Below are 18,356 nucleotides of genomic sequence, written 5' to 3' on the forward strand. Positions count from 1 at the left end.
AATATTTTTTTCACTTTCCCCAAAAAAATAACGTCACTACTTCTCCGACTATGCCTGTGTTTGTGGAGGTATGAAGTAGAACCCCGCTACACACGACCTCCTTCACTCCCAATGAGCAGGCAGAAGAGCCCTGCAAACAGTTCATCACGCTGGGTAAAGACAAGTGTTTGCCCAGGTATATGTCGCTTCGAGGAAGGATTATAACAGCCGTCAGGACTGAAGAGCTGCACAGGTTTCAGAGGATGAGAAGACTGATAGATGCTGCAACGCTCAGGGTTAGATAACAGACTGAAGTGTGTGTTGCAAACATCCATATTCCCCCAGGATGATCCTCTTTAAAACTAGTATTTCTTTGTATATCGGGAGAAATGCATGACTAACTTTCCAAGCCTGAGCGGAAGCCTCGAGTGTTCATACTGTGATTGGTGATTGTTAGTGATTTGAGCCTTTGCAGACCATTTACATGCACTAACAGCTACCCTACAGGAGAGGGACCACCACACGAAGCAGAACAGGGCCTCTGAAGGGTTGCTACAATACTCAGTGTGGTCCTGCATTCAATTGTACACCAAGGGATGGAAAGGATCCCGATTGATTCAGCAGGAGCAGAGATGGAGTGATCAAACAGCGTCACACTCCGCTCTGCATCGAAGAGGGGACAGCTGTCACAGGTCCAACACGAGCAGAGGGTCAGTGCACACGGAGACAAAGCACATCACCTGTCTGAGTGACAGGCGAGAGAACAACAACCTGTTTCCACTGGGACGAGGGGGGGGGGGGGCTCAATTACCGTTGTCACTCCTTCATCAAACACACACACTGGAGACTGAAGTGTGTGTGAGGAGGAAATCAATACTGAACAACGACTTCATTTGTGATGTGAGCGGAGTAATCCCAGAACCTGCGGACACACACACGCACACACACACACACACACACACACACAAACACACACACACACACACACAAACACACAGAATAATTCATATTTAATACGACACATTTCAAACGAATGAATAGAATAATAATATTAAATAAGAATGAATAGTATAGTAAATATAATAATAATAAACATTTACAGCTTAAAATAATATATATTATTATTATTATTAATAATATATATTATTATTAATAATAATAATAATAATATATATTATTATTATTATTAATAATAATATATATTATTATTATTATTAAATATATAAAATTATTATTAATAATAATAATTTTATATATTTAATAATAATAATAATAATAATAATTGTATATATTTAATAATAATAATAATATATATTTAATAATAATAATAATAATCTATATTTATTATTAATAATAATAATAATAATAATATATATTTATTAATAATAATGTTATATATTTAATAATAATAATAATATATATTTATTAATAATAATTGTATATATTTAATAATGACTGATAGATTAAAATAGTAAAAATGTGGTTTCTTCTCTTACTCTAAATACCATTGACTTTTGAGGTTTGTTGATTTTTTAATATTGTATCTTTGTTTCATAAGTTTTAATTAAACATGAAATATTAATATTTGAGTTTCCAGGCAGAACTCATACTGGTTTGGCCCAGTCTGTGATGTACTGGTCATCGATCTGAAACAGAAGGTAAATAAAGGTCATATTTTCAGGTTTATTTAGAGGATTTCATTTGTCAGTTAAACTGTGACTGGAGGTTAACAAATGAATATGATTTTTGAGCCTCACTAAATGTAACCTCAGCTGTATAACTAACAGCTGACTCAGAGGAGCCACAGAACTGGACCTCTCCCAGTCGGCACTGAAGCGTCATCGGTTGCCGGGCAGGTTTCACCTCAACAGGTTTCTTTAGCAGGACCGCAGCTCTGAGATCAGCTGACACACACTGATGAAACACACATCAGAAATATGAATGAATCAGTCATAGTGACTTTATTCTGATTAACTTTCCTCCCTTTAGAGAACATTTGAATTGATTTTAGAAAGCAGTACTTTTTAAATCGTCTCAAAAGGAGTAAAAGGTTTCTGCTTCCTGCTCTTTAACACCAAACCCACTTCCCCTAGTGTCTGTGACGGCAGTAAATAACAACACGTGTTTATGGAAGGACACAAAGACAGACATTAGGGAGAGAGTTTTTTATTGGAAAGTGAAACACCGACAGGAGAGGAAAGACAACGCAGAGCATCTTCATCTGACGTCCATCTCTGAACCAAACTACAGTATTTATAACGCCACTGTCCGGCGTCTATGCACACAACACCTCAGTGTCCCTAAACAACAGCAACGTAATGAAAATCAAAAACACAATTATCTTTCAAACCCAATCAAAGAGAGATGCTGTAAATAAACAACTAACTAAAGATCATTCAGCAACACAACATCAAACGCCTCATATCTACACATCAGGAACTGTGTGCACTCTGAGAAATAATTCAAGAACCCTGTAAATGTGACAGTACTATATAGGTATACCTATATAGTACTGTCACATTCAATCACATTCAATCACATTATTCAATCACATTATTCAATCACATTATCAAGCATGCATACCGTATGCATGCTTAATAAAAATGCTGAATATCATCATGCTGAGTATTTGATTTGAGTACATCAAAAATTCATTAGTAAAAATCCAACAGGAATCTTTGAGTGAAATATCCATACTAAAATTAAGTTTATGTCTTTAGGATAAATTAATATTTGACTCACAGATTACATGGTTTACATTTTTGTAATAATAAATGTATGTTTCAACAAGATTTTTGAGAATGCACTACGAATATCAATTAGCTTTAAGTAAGTGTAATTATCAAACAAGTCAACTCAAATTTATTGGACAGTAACTTAACAACGTAAAAAAATCAAGTAAGTGGAACCGACTATAGTGACGACATTCCCTGACGGTTGGGACAGATCTGAAAAAGATGGAGGCAGGCATGGCAGGGCATGGCAGAGCATGGCAGGGCAGAGCATGGCAGGGCAGGGCATGGCAGGGCATGGCAGAGCATGGCAGGGCATGCAGAGCATGGCAGGGCAGGGCATGGCAGAGCATGGCAGGGCAGGGCAGAGCATGGCAGGGCAGGGCAGAGCATGGCAGAGCATGGCAGGGCAGGGCATGGCAGAGCATGACAGGGCAGGGCAGAGCATGGCAGGGCAGGGCAGGGCATGGCAGGGCATGGCAGAGCATGGCAGGGCAGGGCATGGCAGAGCATGGCAGGGCATGGCAGATGTGCTGGCGGGCACAGCGGATTGACTTGAATATCAACTTGACCTGACCGTAAGTAACTGATTTTGAACGAATGTATTTTTTATGATAACATTCCTTAGTTGCTGAAGCCAGACATGAGCATGAAATATCAGTTTACAAACATTACTATCGCGACGAAGCCATTCCTCACCAAAGCTAATCTACTTAATGGGCCTTGTTAGCATCTGAATGTCTAGGTCAGACATGGGCAAACTACGGCCCCCGGGCCACATACGGCTAAGATATTGTAAGTAATATACTGACAAGACATTCAGGCAAGGCCTCACAGCTTTCATCCTTTAAAGATGGCAAATATTTTAAGTTAAATGAGTTTTATTCAGATGGGGAGCTAAGAATTTCACCCATACTTTATGCGGATGATTTTGAAATATGTAATCCGCTTGGAACCTCGCGGAAACAACATAAAGTGACAGCCTTCTATTGGGTACTTGCAGATGTGCCCTCAGAATTGATATCCCAATTAACATCAATTAATGTGACACTACTTTGCAAAGCTAATGATGTTAAGACATTTGGCTATGAAACTGTCCTGGAGCCTCTCTTGAAGGACCTTATTATGTTAGAGGAAGAAGGCATTTTTTTCCTTGCCATTTGTAAAAATATCAGAGGAACAGTTTTTTGTGTTTCAGCAGATAATCTGGGTGCTCATGCTTTGAGTGGTCTGGTGGAAAGTTTTAATGGGCATTACATATGTAGATTTTGTAGTGGGGACCATTCAGACTACCAGCAAAAAGAGGTGCATTCTGGATTTTTTCCACCAAGAACAAAGGAGAATTGTACATCACATGTTCAATCTGTAAAGGAAAACCCTGATCTGGTACATTGTTATGGTGTAAGAAGGTTTGTCCCTTAACAGAAAAAAAATTGAAGCATTTCCATTTTGTGACAGGGTACCCCCCAGATGTACTCCACGACCTCTTAGAAGGTGTAATACCATTGGAGTTAGCACTATGTCTTAACCTGTTTGTAAAAAAGCAGTATTTCACTCAGTTACAACTGAACAATTTAATGACAGAGTTTCCATATAAGTGGACCGACAAAACCGACCGCCCTCACCCAATCCCACTAAATCTTTCTTCTCGCAGATCTATCGGCGGAAACGCACACGAGAATTGGACACTACTGAGATTGTTACCATTTATAATTGGTGCAAAGGTGCCATTCACTGAACCCGCAAGTTCTCATGACCTTAAAAGATATTACTGAACTCGTGGTATCCCCTGTTCATACCGAGAACAGTATTAGTTATCTCGATAAATGGATTTCTGAACATCGCCATAGACTGTTGGAAGGTTTTCCTGACTTTAAGTTAACTCCGAAGTTCCATTTCTTAGAACATTATCCGGACATGATAAAATGCTTTGGACCTTTGGTTTGTGTCTGCACGATGCGCTTCGAAGCAAAGCATAGTTTTTTTAAACGTATTGTTAGACACACCAACAGTTTCAGAAACATTCTACTCTCTCTCAGCACAAAGCACCAAATGATGATGGCTTATCATTTACATGCTGATGCTTTGAAACCTGCATTATGTGTAAGTAAAGTAACTAGTATTCCATTGGCATTGCTGCATGAAGAGATACAGGAGTCTTTTTAAAAAGTATATCCAACACAAACCACGGTGGAGCTGACAAGTGCACTGTCATATCATGGAACCAGATATGCAGTTGGGATGATTTTGCCCCATGGATCTACCAGTGGTCTACCCAATTTTGTGGAGATTTCACAAATTGTGATTGTGGGCAGTGATCTAAACTTCATTGTTAAGTTGCTCAACGGCTGGTATTATGAACATTTTAGGGGGTTTGTTTTGGAGCACTCTGGGAAGGTGACCCTGCTGGGCATAGAGTAACTTAGTGATACATACCTGCTGACAACAAGACGACATGTTATTGTCCAGTTTTAGGTGAGTTAAAAGCCTTAACTGTATTTGTTTTTGTACAGATGGACCGTGTTGTTGTGAAGGTGATTATTGATCATCATAGTAAGAAGCTCACACTGTCATCAGGGATGCCAGATACAGTGGAGCAATTACATAAGACTGTGAAGGACACTTTTCTGATTCATGAGGAATTCACTCTTCATTACCTTGACGAGGACTTTGGAGATTTCTTCACAATTCATTCTACTAAGGAGGTTAAACATAAGGGGACAATCAAAGTGGTTGTCATTCCTTCCATAGTGCTCACAATAGCAACACCAGAGACTGAAAATGTGGCAGATGCAGGCGATGTGAGTGACACTTCCAGCTTTACTTCAAAAACGTTGCCTTCGCTGTCATCCTCTAGTTCTGCAGACTACCAGTCAGATGGCACATCATCAGTGTCATCACAAGATACTATATTGTTGAGCCCTTAAAGGGCATTGTGGCCAAGTGAAGTTGAGATTCCACTTTTTTCAGTTGCGACAGAGGCAGTACTCAGGAATGCGAATAAACAGTTTTTGAAAGATGGCACTGTCCTCAACAACACCCGGGTCAAGTCTGAAATAATGGAAAGGCTGGCAGATTACATGTACAGTTACACTGCCTATCCCACAGGCCTTCAGGTTGGACAGGTTGCAGAAGCCTTAGTCCAAAAACACCCATGTCTAACATAACCCGGAAGTCGCAACGGATGGATTGGATGCATGTACTGCCTCAAATACAAAATGGGGAATTATAGGTCCAAGTTAAGAAATCTTGGATTTCCTGAAGTCACGTGCAATTCTCTTAAAAACAAGCGTCCTGGTGAGAGGAAACCAGCCCAAAATGTAAAAAAGGCACGCAAAGGGGAAGTAATGTATCGCCCACATTATCCTTCAGGAGAAAGCAATGAACAACAAGAGGAACAGCGTCTCACAATCCTGTCCGACTTAAAGAAGAGAGAGAGGGCGACCGTCAGTGTATTGATGTCCAACACATTTGCTCATAGAAGACAGGATGTTGTCAGTCTTCAACTGAGCATCAGAGAGATCAAAGAAAGGTGGCCTGCCTTGTTTGACATGTCACAGGTGAGATTAAACATCTGCAATACAGTTTTATGCAAATGCACCTTGGGCAGCTTGTTTAACCCTAAGTCTGTAAATTGGGCCTTGTGTGTTTTTTGTGTCTTTTTCAGTTTTTTTCAGGTCAACGCTGAGTTCCATGGAATTACCACTGTAAATCTTGAGGCCAAATTCATGTTCAAGTTGGACCACTACACCCCGAAACTGCTTGCCATCTTCCAAGCCAAGAAAGGTGCTGCTGGAGAGAGACATCGTGCAGAGATGAATATTCTACTGCAGGTATTTTAGTTTGCTCCTCTGTTGAGATCATTTTTTCCCCCAGCTTTGTTGTCACCGCTCTCTTGTCTTTTCCACCACAGTGTTTCTCAATTTGCTCTAACCATCTATTTCTTCTTCATATATAACATATACTGCACATTCTTGCTCCTCTACCCATCTGCCTACTATAATGTTTTACCGTTCTTCATTTTTACTCTGTTTCAGTGTGAGTGTATTCTGAGCTATATACCAAAAATATATCACATGGCAAATATGACTTCAAGGTTCCAGTGACCACTCCAGATAAGGGATGAATGATAGGTTGAATGTTGATAGAAATTGTAAGGATTTACCAACTGCTTCACTACATGTTGTTTCATTTATTCAGTGTAGTCAAAACTGTTATAATATTTAAAGTAGAAGGGCCAAAATGTGCACTGAGGAGAGTGACTACTGTATCTTGTCAGCTGTTTAACATTTTTTTCTCCTTAACAGAGTGGAATTCCCATTGAGAAAACTAGAGAAGTTGTCATCAGATGTCTCGTTGATCACCTGGGAGAAGACGTGGGTGCCTTAATCAAGGAATTTGAGGTGAGCGCAATAAAATACATAGTCAGCTGCACTTTGCCCTTTTGTGTCTATTGGAAAGACTGCAACATTGCTCTTGTAGCTTATATCTAAATCAGATTGGATTTAGCAAACCTAATACACCAAATATTATCAAAATCTAAAGTAATTCCACATTGGCATGCCATTCAATTCAAATCTATTTTATTTATGTAGTGCCACTTAACAACTTGTGTAATCTCAAGGCAACAACTTTAAAAGAACAACTTGAACAGGAAGAAACATTGGACATAATTAGGACTGAGGCATGGGGTTAAGGGGGGACAACAGAAGGACAACAGGGCCTAGGTGAGGGATCTGTCATCGGGGAGGGGCGGTTGAGTGGGCAGTTAGTGCAGAGAGATGGAGCTCTCGAGAATCTGTGGAAACACAGAGAGACACCAAGGCCAAACTACAAGTTCAAAACGTTGAAGGGGGAGGAGAGGAGAGGACAGGGCTCCACACTGACATGGTCAAAAACTATTTGCTTCCCCTCTCATACCAGACATGTGGACTCGAGTCACATGACTTGGACTCGAGTCAGACTCGAGTCATGATTTTAATGACTTCAGACTTGACTTGATCAAATTCGGCATGACTTACGACTCGACTTGGACTTGAATACTATTAACTCGAGACTTGACTCGGACTTTGCCTCTTTTACTTGTAATGACTTGACATGCCTCGAGTCAAAAGCTAAATTTCCTGATCATGGACATCCTTCCCTGCAATGCGAACCTGCGAAGCCCCAAAGACCGCAAAGTGAGAGAGCCGGCAGGCAAGTGCGAGCAATGCAATCATGTGGTGGATTTTGGCCTTTTTGGATTGGATCAGGGACCTAACCAGCGTGATTGGATAATCCCCGGGTTTCCCCTCATTAATATTCACGATTTCCCCGGATTTCATCTACGGAAAAGATGCAATTGTGCCACGGAAGGGAAGCCTAGTCGAGAGCTGTCCGTCTGGTCTGCGTCTCTCTCAGTTGCAATTGGCAGGTTTAAGATCCAGATTAGGTTCATGGTTGTGAATTATCTATGTAAATCGACTCTATAGATTACACGTTCATTCTACATGTTGAATGATGATAGCGTAATACAAATATAGGCTATACATACAATGACAAAACTGCCGTGGGCGATATGTTATCCGTATCCTTTGTTAAAATTAATGTTCAATAGCTCTATGCCAATGGGAACAACAGAACGTGCGCATTACATATGGACCAATGCGACACGTTCATAACGGCCGTGGACCGATAAACACTCAGTACCGTACGCACACCAACCGGCATTTGCGTGTTTAACACCGTGTTTAACACCGTGTTTAACACGGTGTTTAACAAGGTGTTAAACACCGTGTTAAACACCGTGTTTAACACCTTGTTAAACACGGTGTTAAACACCGTGTTAAACACGGTGTTTAACACCGTGTTTAACACCTTGTTAAACACGGTGTTAAACACGGTGTTAAACACCTTGTTTAACACCTTGTTTAACACCGTGTTTAACACTGGCGTTACCGCCGCTTAACTTAAATAATGAAGAACTGCTTTTAATTACGACTTGGCCGAGATCTTAACGTGCTGTTCATGCGTTTCCCATGAATAGCCTACTACTATAACTCGGAGCGGAGCAGGATATAATGCGCATGTGCGACGTTGCTAGGCAACGTGTACAAAGGCTGGGGGGGTGGGGGGGGATGCCCCCAGACCCCCCAGACCCCCCTACAACGGTTTAGTTTGTCACCTTTTTCAGCCCTTCTGAGTTTGCAGGTATGTACACAAATAACTAAGATTAGGGAGGTGTACTCTGTCTCTCTCTCTGTCTGTCTGTCTCTCAAGCGCCTACCCCCAGCACCTTTCATTGTGTGTAGTCATGCTGCTTAATTGTTATGCAGATTAAACATTGTTTTATTGAAATATTAGGTTTCTTTGTGATTTAAGCAAAATGTTGACCTACTGTAACTGGCATCCACTGAAGCATCAATGCCAGTTACATGCATCCACACAGTCCATGCCTCACTAGTCAAGGCGCTTTACCAACTTTAGGATGACAGTGGTGCCTTCCGTGCTCATACATTTCTAACCCACCATTCACACACAATACTTTGAAGGTCTTTGGGCGCATGCGTATATACAGATATATAAAATATATGCATAGTTTAATCTGTATGTATAAAAAAATACTGAAGATTAGGTTGATATGTTGAAATTGTGTGATCGTTAGTCTGATAATGGCATTATTAAGTGAAGAGTACATGATGACTTGTTCAGGACTCGAAGAAGCTTGGGACTTGGACTTGGACTCGACTTGGCTTTGGTGTTACTTGGACTTGGACTCGACTTGCCCTTCTCTGTCTTTACTTGGGACTTGACTTGGACTTGACTGCTGAGACTTGGGACTTACTTGGGACTTGCCAAACAGTGACTTGGTCCCACCTCTGTCTCATACACCTGTTGGTCATCACGTGTGTCTTACCTGTATGCTTTTATAATCATAATACCCAACCTAGTGGCCAAACATAAAAACTACATATGGTGCCAACAGTCCACTTGACTCAATTCAATATCATTGTGACATCTGTGACCTGGATTAATGAGGATATGTACAGATACCTTCATTCGTGTTGAAGTCATCCTCATTGTTATTATTTGCATGGGTCTATTCAGATCATTCAAATTTGTTATATTTGCTAGTTAAAATAATAGACAACTTAGAACATGATGTTTGTATAGCTGAGTTTATGTAGTTTGGTCATTTATTTTATTCTGGTGACATTCTGCCTGCTCTAACCACTTTCCTTTACAATGTCTACAGACTTCTGATGATTCAGCCATCAATGTGGAAGAAGAGCTGGGAGCAGAGATGATGGCTCTGTACCTTGTGCGAAGTGAAAATGGACAAATCAGGGACGTAGGGCTCGTCATTGAGAGTTCCATCGTACTCAACCACCTTGGGGATCTCAGCAGAGCCTGCTGCTACTTGCTTGGGCTAACTTATGCCTTGGATCTTAAATACCCCAAAACTCTAAAGTACACTTTTGAAGTATTTCAAAAGATGCTTGTTGAAGTGGATGCTGGGAACCTGTCAACAAAGGTGCAAAGACTGAAAAACAATGTGATGATATAGTTGTCTGTTGGGTGAGCACAGATGAGACTCAAACCCACTTGAACATGCGTGTAAGGCAAAAACAGACTGTACCCTCAGGAATTAGTGAGATCCTTCTGGACAGAAACTTGGATGATCTGTGGCTTCATTTTGGAAAACCTTTCCCAGGTGTTGTCTGTCCCTGCACAATCTGACTTCTTTTTGATTGCACATTTACAATTCATTCCTGAGCCACAAGGCTTCAAATTTTACTTAAATGTTGTACGTCTAAAGGAGAACGTTTTTGTATTTTCAGTTTGGAGTATCTGGAAATGTGAGAAATGCATGTGATTAAAAAGCACAAGAGTTGACCATTGCATTGTCACATCTAAACATGAAGCCACATATGCTGGAGATGATGTTTGCCCTTATGTTACAGATTGTTATAGACATAGCTACTACTCATCAATGTGTTTAGTGTGAAGATTACACCTAGCATTAATATTCATCTTTAACATGTATCTTTTTTTCATGCCCATTTGGCAAGAAGTATTTGTTTGATCTTGGGTATACCGAATTTCCTTTCCTGTAACGGTGTTGCTGTAGGTTGTGTCCACATAACTTCAGTGGTAAGACAGATGGACATGTTGTTGAGGTAACTGTTAGTTGGTGATGATTGAGATGGGGAAAAAACACAGTTGAACCCCTCTGTTGTTGTGATACAACTCCAGTTCTTGTGGAGAATTTTGAAGAATTCTGAAAAGAAAAAAATCCCTGTTGCACTTTTGGTTATTACTTGCAATATGAATAATGTTGCTGCTAGTGTGTGCAGATGTTGGGGGAAGAAATGTAATTTTCTGTGGGAAAATTGTTTTAAAATAAAGTTTTCCTGTTTTGTGAGCCCTTGGTCATATTCGTTTATAGTAGCTACTGAATATCCTCAAATAAAAAATACAATTTAAAATCAGTACAACACATTTCTTTAGTAAGTCATTAGCACATTTGTAATTATCTCCTATAAATGTTTTCAATTATATTTGCTGAGTTTCTTTAGTGTTTTCTACTCAGGTTTTCCATATGGTTAACACAGCATTTCAGTTACATTTACCTAATGTATGTGGTATTTGAGCCAAGTCAATTCATTCAGACGTATTCGAAAATATTACTTTAGATTTAGGATTCATGTTTTGTTTTAACCGATTAGAGAGATTTCAAATCAACTCAATATCTTCGAGTGTAAAAATGTTTCACTAATTGTATCAAGTAATATGCAGTATTACTTTTTAGAGTGTGTGTGTGTGTGTGTGTGTGTGTGTTACATAATATTGATTTGCCAGAAACCCAACAGCAGAGAGGTTCTGATTCTCTTCAGATGAGACAGATTTCCTGAGCAGAAATACATGATCAGAGGAAAAGACACTTCATGAGAAACCAAATAACATTTCCTCTGTCGTCCAATCAGTGAGCGTCTCCTGCTGGATTCAAACCCTAATATTACCAGGTAATGATCCCAGGATAATCAATGGTTCCCAGTTTACAGGGAGAAGTGGTGCAGCGCTGCCTGACCCATAACCCTAAAGAAGAGGACATAAAGAAGTGAGATCGAGTCCTTAAAGCCCAACATTGACCTGATTTAGACCTGAGATATCCCTCAGGTGCTTATTCTATTTCCAATTGCTGCTTCTCTATTCCATTGAACTGATGTCATTGATTTCCTAATATCTGCGTTCCTGAGAGCGAGCCTTCCCCACGGCGCTCTGCAGAAGGATCTGAACTGTACCGCTGCTCCTCCAGACGCTTCACAGCAGAGAGAGAGGCAGCTCTGAGAGACAGCAGCTGGAGAGGGGATGAAGCGCCTCACTGAGACGGCTGATTCAGCTGGGTGAGCTCAGCGCTGGAGGCCGGAGAGGGAGAGTTCTTATTGGCTGAAAGGAAAAGCAGAGAACAGTGTTTCAGTCCTCTGTCCCTTACACAACACAGACAGGAGACACACAGATCAGTCCTGCAGAGGTCAGCCTCCAATCCCTCCCCCTGAAGGACTGAACGCTGTCCAGATCCACATCACACTGAGAGGCTCTGAGTCTGCTTTGCTTCCTCAAAGCCTGGAATTAAAGACTGAGGACACTGATATGAGACAGGGCTTCTGATTGGTCCCTCACCGTTCCTCTCTCTGTAAACCAGGAATCCGATCCCAGCGATGAGGAGGAGGAGGAGAGCAGCCACCGCAGCCCCGATGATGATGAGGAGGGGGTTCCCTGTGGAGAAGAAACAGAAAGAGATCACAACCTGATTCAAGAAGCTTTATTTATCTTGAGGGAAATTGAGGTGCAACAGTTCAATACAAAGAAGGAAGGAGAAATATACACTCAATATACATCAAATATTACTAAGTATAAACTAAATGTATCAACAATAAGAGCAGCTTTGCAAATATGAAATAGTTACAGTAAGTACGTAGGTATATACAATATACAACAATACGTATAGTGCAAATGGCAGTACAGTAATAAGAGAACTAATAAAACTAAGCTGAATACTAAATACTAAATACTGAATACTAAATACTAAATACTAAATAAAGTGACATGTGAAAGTGAAGTGAAATTTCAAGGTTTCAAGGTTTCAAGGTTTTATTGGTCATATGCACAGCAGATACAGCGTATATGTTGGCAATGAAAATCTTATGTCGCGTGCTCCTCCAACAACTCAACATGCATGGTGCAAAAGATAAATAAAATAGTACAAAAAGAGAGAAGAATATTTACAATATTAACAATAAAGATTTGAGGATGTGAAATATATACATATGTGGAATACATTGAGAGTATTTAAATACTTTACACTGTTGAATGAGGAGGTATGGACAGATGCATATTATGTATAACAGATGTATATGGCAGATATGTATAATATATAGATATGTGTACTATAAACAGATATGTATGGCAGATGTGTATAATATATATGTATGTGTGTACTATAAACAGATGTGAGTAGACATTCACAGAGCTCAGGAGTTCAGTAGTCTTATAGCCTGTGGTATAAAACTGTCTCTGAGTCTGGTGGTCTTGGTCCGGATGCTGCGGTACCGTCTGCCAGACGGCAGCAGACAGAACAGATTGTTGCTGGGGTGATGGGGGTCCTTTAATATCCTACCGGCCTTCTTCCTACACCGCTGGGTGTAGAGGTCCTCCATGGATGGCAGCTCCGTCCTGGTGATGTGCTGAGCAGTTTTCACCACCCTCTGTAGAGTCTTACGGTTGAGGGCGGTGCAACTGCCATACCAGGCGGTGATGCAGCCAGTCAGGATACTCTCGATGGTGCACCTGTAGAAGTTGCAGAGTATCCTGGAGTCCATGTTGAACTTCCGCAGCCTGCGGAGGAAGAAGAGCCGCTGTCGAGCCGTCTTGGATATGACCCTGGTGTGATGTGTCCATGTCAGGTCCTCACTGATGTTTACCCCGAGGAACATGACAGCATTGCGATGAAATAAAGTGTCACTGAGTCTCCAATGTTCCTCTAACGACCTGAGGTGGATGAGTTAAAGAGTCTGATGGCCACAGGAAGAAAGGACTTCCTGAGGCGTTCTGTGGTACACCGGGGTGGAATGAGTCTATTGCTGAAGGTGCTTCTGTATGAGGTCAGCACCTGGTGGAGAGGGTGAGCGTTGTTGTCCATGATACTACGCAGCTTGCGCAGCATCCCCCTCTCAGACACCACCAGCAAAGAGTCCAGCTGGACCCCCAGGACGGAGCCAGCCTTCCTGACGATCCTGCTGATCTTGTTGGCGTCTGCTGACCTCAACCTGCTTCCCCAGCACGCAACACCAAAGAAGATGGCACTGGCTACCACCGACTGGTAGAACATCTTCAGCATGGTGTTACAGACGTTGAAGGACCGGAGCCTCCGCAGGAAGTAGAGTCGGCTCTGGCCCTTCTTATACACAGCCTCAGTGTTCTTGGCCCAGTCCAGGTTATTGTCCAGGTGAACACCCAGGTATTTGTAGTCCTGAACAATGTCGGCAGTCACCCCCTTGATGGAAATGGGTGTGGGGGTAGATTTCCTCCTGCGGAAATCCACCACCAGCTCCTTTGTCTTGGCGGTGTTGAGCTGCAGGTGGTTGAACTCACACCACTCAACGAAGGAGTCCACGACGCCCCTGTACTCCTCATCATTTCCCTCGCTGACACAACCAACAACTGCAGAATCGTCTGAAAACTTCTGCAGATGGCAGGACTCCGAGTGGAACTGAAAGTCTGAGGTGTACAGGGTGAACAGGAAGGGAGACAGAACGGTTCCCTGTGGAGCCCCTGTGCTGCTGACCACAGTGTCAGACACACAGTCCTGCAGTCTGACAAACTGTGGTGCCGTCAGCTTACTCCCCAGCAGGTCGGGCCGAATGGTGTTGAACGCACTGGAGAAGTCGAAGAACATGATTCTCACAGTGCTACCGGGTCTGTCCAAGTGGGCGTAGGCACGGTGAAGCAGCAAGATGATGGCGTCTTCCACTCCTAGCTTCGGCTGGTAGGCAAACTGCAGAGGGTCCAGCGATGAACTAACCAGGGGCCGAAGAGGTGACAGGACCAGCCTCTCCAGGGACTTCATCAGGTGGGACGTCAGCGCCACCGGTCTGTAGTCGTTGGAGGTGCTGGGACGCGCCTTCTTCGGTACCGGAACGAGGCAGGAAGTTTTCCACAGCACAGGGACCCTCTCCGGACTCAGGCTCAGGTTGAAGATGTACTGCAGGACTGCACTCAGCTGGGCAGCACATGTTTTGAGGACCCTCGGGCTGACGCCGTCGGGACCTGCAGCCTTGCCTGGGCGGAGCCTGCACAGCACATTCCTCACCTGCTCTGCTGTGAAGGTCGGTGTGCCGTGTGTGGGGGCAGAAAGAGTCTGTGTTGTGTTGATGTTGATGGGGGAGCGGTGAGGTAATGGTAATGGTGGGGGAGAAAGAGCAGGTACGGTGTAGCTGTGGAGGGACGGTGTGGGAGGGAGGACAGCAGGGCTGGAGGTTCTAAGGGGGATGGTTGTAGAGGAGCTGGGGGAGGGGTAGACCGGAGCCCTCTCATCGAATCTATTGAAGAACAGATTCAGCTCGTTGGCCCGGTCAGGCCCACCCTCTATTGTCTGGCTACCAGGTTGTTTGTAGCCAGTGATGCTCCTCATGCCACTCCACACGCCCTTCAGGTTGTTCTGCTGGAGTTTGTGCTCCAGTTTCCTCCTGTAGCTGTCTTTACCCTGCTGTATCTTCTCCTTCAGCTCCCTCTGAACTCGCCTCATCTGCTCCCTGTCCCCGTCTCTGAAGGCCCTCTTCTTCTCGTTAAGCAGGACCTTGATGTTTCTGGTGACCCACGGCTTGTTGTTGGGGAAACAGCGTACAGTCTGTAAGGGAACAACACTGTCCACACAGAAGTTGATGTACCCTGTTATGCAGTCCGTGAGATCATCAATGTCCTCCCCATGAGAATCACAGAGCAAATCCCAGTCTGTTGACTCAAAGCAGCCCTGCAAAGTCTCCTCAGCCTCCTGTGACCATCTCCTCACAGTCCTGATGGTAACAGGCAGCCGCTGGACTAGAGGCTTATACAGTGGCTTAAGGTGGATGAGGTTGTGGTCTGACCTTCCAAGTGGTGCCTCCTTAACATTGGCATACAGCAGGTCCAGTGTCTTGTTTTCCCTGGCGGGACAGTCCACAAACTGCTTGAAGGTGGGCAGTGTTGCAGCCAGAGTGACGTGGTTGAAGTCCCCAGATATCGCGATGAATGCGTCTAGGGGCTGTGTCTGAAGTCTCGCGACGACGGAGTGGGTGACGTCAGTCGCGAGCGCTGCGTTTGCCGACGGTGGAATGTAAACAACCAGGAGAATCACGTGTGAGAACTCACGCGGCAGATAGTATGGCCGCAGACTCACGGCAAGCACTTCAATGTCTGGGCTACACACACGTTCCTTTACAGTAACATGTCCAGGAAAACACCACTTGTTGTTAACGAGAATAGCAAGCCCCCCACCTTTCCTCTTGCCACTCTCTTGGTGAGTCCTGTCCGCCCGAACAGTGAGGAAGCCGTCCACAGTTGCGAGGGAGTCCGGGGTGTCCTCGTGGAGCCATGTCTCCGTGAAACAAAGCACACTGCTCTCCCGATACACCCGCTGAGTCCTCACCAAGCCCGCTAGCTCGTCCATCTTGTTCACTAGCGACCTCACGTTCCCCATGGTGATGGAAGGGAGATATGGTTTATATCTCCGCTTCTTCTCCCGTTGTTTACGTCCAGCCTTGCATCCCCTGTACCTCCTCTTCAGCTCCCTGGGGATTTCAGGCCTCTCCCGTAGCAACGAGGTTGTATGTTGTAGCGCCAACAGCTGACTCCGGGTGTAAACAAAGGCTCCGCCGTAATGTTGTTGAGCCACGGCGGAACGCGATTCAGTAAAAGTGTCCCCAGAATGAGAAACACGGCGAAAAAGTTCCAAAAACATAGTTGGCTAAGGGTGGCACAACTACTTACTGAAAATAAATGCTAATAAACAAACAATGCTAAGAATAAATAACTAAAAAGTAGGAAAAGAGAGAGAGCGACTGTTGCTGGCTGCCACTCGTAGCAGCGCCGGAACCGGAAGGAATGGGTGAAGCAGAGGGAGGCCCCAGGCTCCCTGGCTCCTGAAGGGCCCTTTTCTCCAGGCCGGGTACTTCTTCCTCGTGCTTTCATACGGGGTTCTTCCTCAACCTTCTTCTTAGTCTCTCTCACCTGAGACCGCTGTGCCAGGTGAGAGAGACGTCTGTTGTTAGGAACCCTCCCCCCCTGGGATGCAGTCTTACCTGTGTTGGTCTTGATCTCAGCTGAGTCCAGGACAAGGACCTTGTCCTCCACACCAGAGAGCTGAAACACACACTGGTACTTCCCCCAGTCTCCAGCGGGGACGTTCAGGTCCACACTCATCTGGAAGGATCCGTCGTGGTTGGGCAGGGTCTCTCCTTGGTCCACGTTGTCGTGAAGCTCCTCTCCGTCTTTCCTCCAGAACATCACGGCTCTGTCCGGGTAGAAACCTGTAGCGTGGCAGCGGACTGGAGAGGAGGGGGTCTTCTGGAGCAGAGAGAGAGGCAGCTCTGAGAGACAGCAGCTGGAGAGGGGATGAAGCCCCTCACTGAGACGGCTGATTCAGCTGAGTGAGCTCAGCGCTGGAGGCCGGAGAGGGAGAGTTCTCATTGGCTGAAAGGAAAAGCAGAGAACAGTGTTTCAGTCCTCCGTCCCTTACACAACACAGACAGGAGACACACAGATCAGTCCTGCAGAGGTCAGCCTCCAATCCCTCCCCCTGAAGGACTGAACGCTGTCCAGATCCACATCACACTGAGAGGCTCTGAGTCTGCTTAGCTTCCTCAAAGCCTGGAATTAAAGACTGAGGACACTGATATGAGACAGGGCTTCTGATTGGTCCCTCACCGTTCCTCCTTCTGTAAACCAGGAATCCGATCCCAGCGATGAGGAGGAGGAGGAGAGCAGCCACTGCAGCCCCGATGATGAGGAGGAGGGGGTTCCCTGTGGAGAAGAAACAGAAAGAGATCACAACCTGAACGGGTGAAGCAGCGGGAGGCCCCAGGCTCCCTGGCTCCTGAAGGGCCCCTTTCTCCAGGCCGGGTACTTCTTCCTCGTGCTTTGGGATGCAGTCTTACCTGTGTTGGTCTTGATCTCAGCTGAGTCCAGGACGAGGACCTTGTCCCCCACACCAGAGAGCTGAAACACACACTGGTACTTCCCCCAGTCTCCAGCGGGGACGTCCAGGTCCACACTCATCTGGAAGGATCCGTCGTGGTTGGGCAGGGTCTCTCCTTGGTCCACGTTGTCGTGAAGCTCCTCTCCGTCTTTCCTCCAGAACATCACGGCTCTGTCCGGGTAGAAACCTGTAGCGTGGCAGCGGACTGGAGAGGAGGGGGTCTTCTGGAGCAGAGCCAGCGAGGGGATCTCTGCACAAACACACTCCAGAGGTTAGCACTCAGATTCATCGTGACCTCTCTCCTGTGATCACGTCTCTCTACTGTGAGCAGAGTGAAGGAGAGCAGGAGGTTCATCTCTCAGGGAAATAGAAATGTAGAAATGAATAAAGATTTCTGTTTTTTTCATAAAAATTTTTGGGCGTTTTTAAAA

At 44.2% G+C, this 18,356-nt stretch overlaps 2 protein-coding genes across 9 annotated transcripts; one reads left to right on the forward strand and one right to left on the reverse strand.

The window, feature by feature from the left end:
* The first annotated feature begins 3,157 nt into the window (after positions 1–3,157).
* On the forward strand, positions 3,158–11,115 carry LOC134874889 (uncharacterized). 2 transcript variants are annotated; one of them, XR_010167136.1, is made up of 4 exons: positions 3,158–6,271; positions 6,379–6,544; positions 7,019–7,114; positions 9,946–11,115. XR_010167136.1 is itself a non-coding variant. In XM_063899142.1 (4 exons), the coding sequence occupies exons 1-4, from the start codon at positions 5,909–5,911 to the stop codon at positions 10,255–10,257; spliced, it is 927 nt and encodes a 308-aa protein (XP_063755212.1). In that variant the 5' UTR covers positions 3,162–5,908; the 3' UTR covers positions 10,258–11,115. The 2 variants fall into 2 exon arrangements, 1 of the variants encoding a protein (XP_063755212.1); XM_063899142.1 differs by having other exon boundaries at positions 3,162–6,271; positions 6,389–6,544.
* Positions 9,853–18,250, reverse strand: LOC134874896 (major histocompatibility complex class I-related gene protein-like). 7 transcript variants are annotated; one of them, XR_010167137.1, is made up of 5 exons: positions 17,885–18,250; positions 17,695–17,750; positions 12,375–12,429; positions 10,789–12,140; positions 9,853–10,541 (listed from the first exon to the last, which is right to left on the reverse strand). XR_010167137.1 is itself a non-coding variant. In XM_063899152.1 (4 exons), exons 1-4 carry the CDS (start codon positions 18,087–18,089, stop codon positions 12,073–12,075), a joined length of 372 nt encoding a protein of 123 aa, XP_063755222.1. In that variant the 5' UTR covers positions 18,090–18,249; the 3' UTR covers positions 11,173–12,072. The 7 variants fall into 7 exon arrangements, 5 of the variants coding, with proteins under 5 accessions (XP_063755222.1, XP_063755221.1, XP_063755226.1 ...); XR_010167138.1 differs by having other exon boundaries at positions 9,853–10,212; positions 10,330–12,140; XM_063899152.1 differs by lacking the exon at positions 9,853–10,541 and having other exon boundaries at positions 11,173–12,140; positions 12,375–12,417; positions 17,885–18,249.
* Between the last annotated feature and the right edge of the window lie 106 nt (positions 18,251–18,356).

The sequence above is a fragment of the Eleginops maclovinus genome, chromosome 13 (genome assembly GCF_036324505.1).
Source record: "Eleginops maclovinus isolate JMC-PN-2008 ecotype Puerto Natales chromosome 13, JC_Emac_rtc_rv5, whole genome shotgun sequence".
Lineage (NCBI taxonomy): Eukaryota > Metazoa > Chordata > Actinopteri > Perciformes > Eleginopidae > Eleginops > Eleginops maclovinus.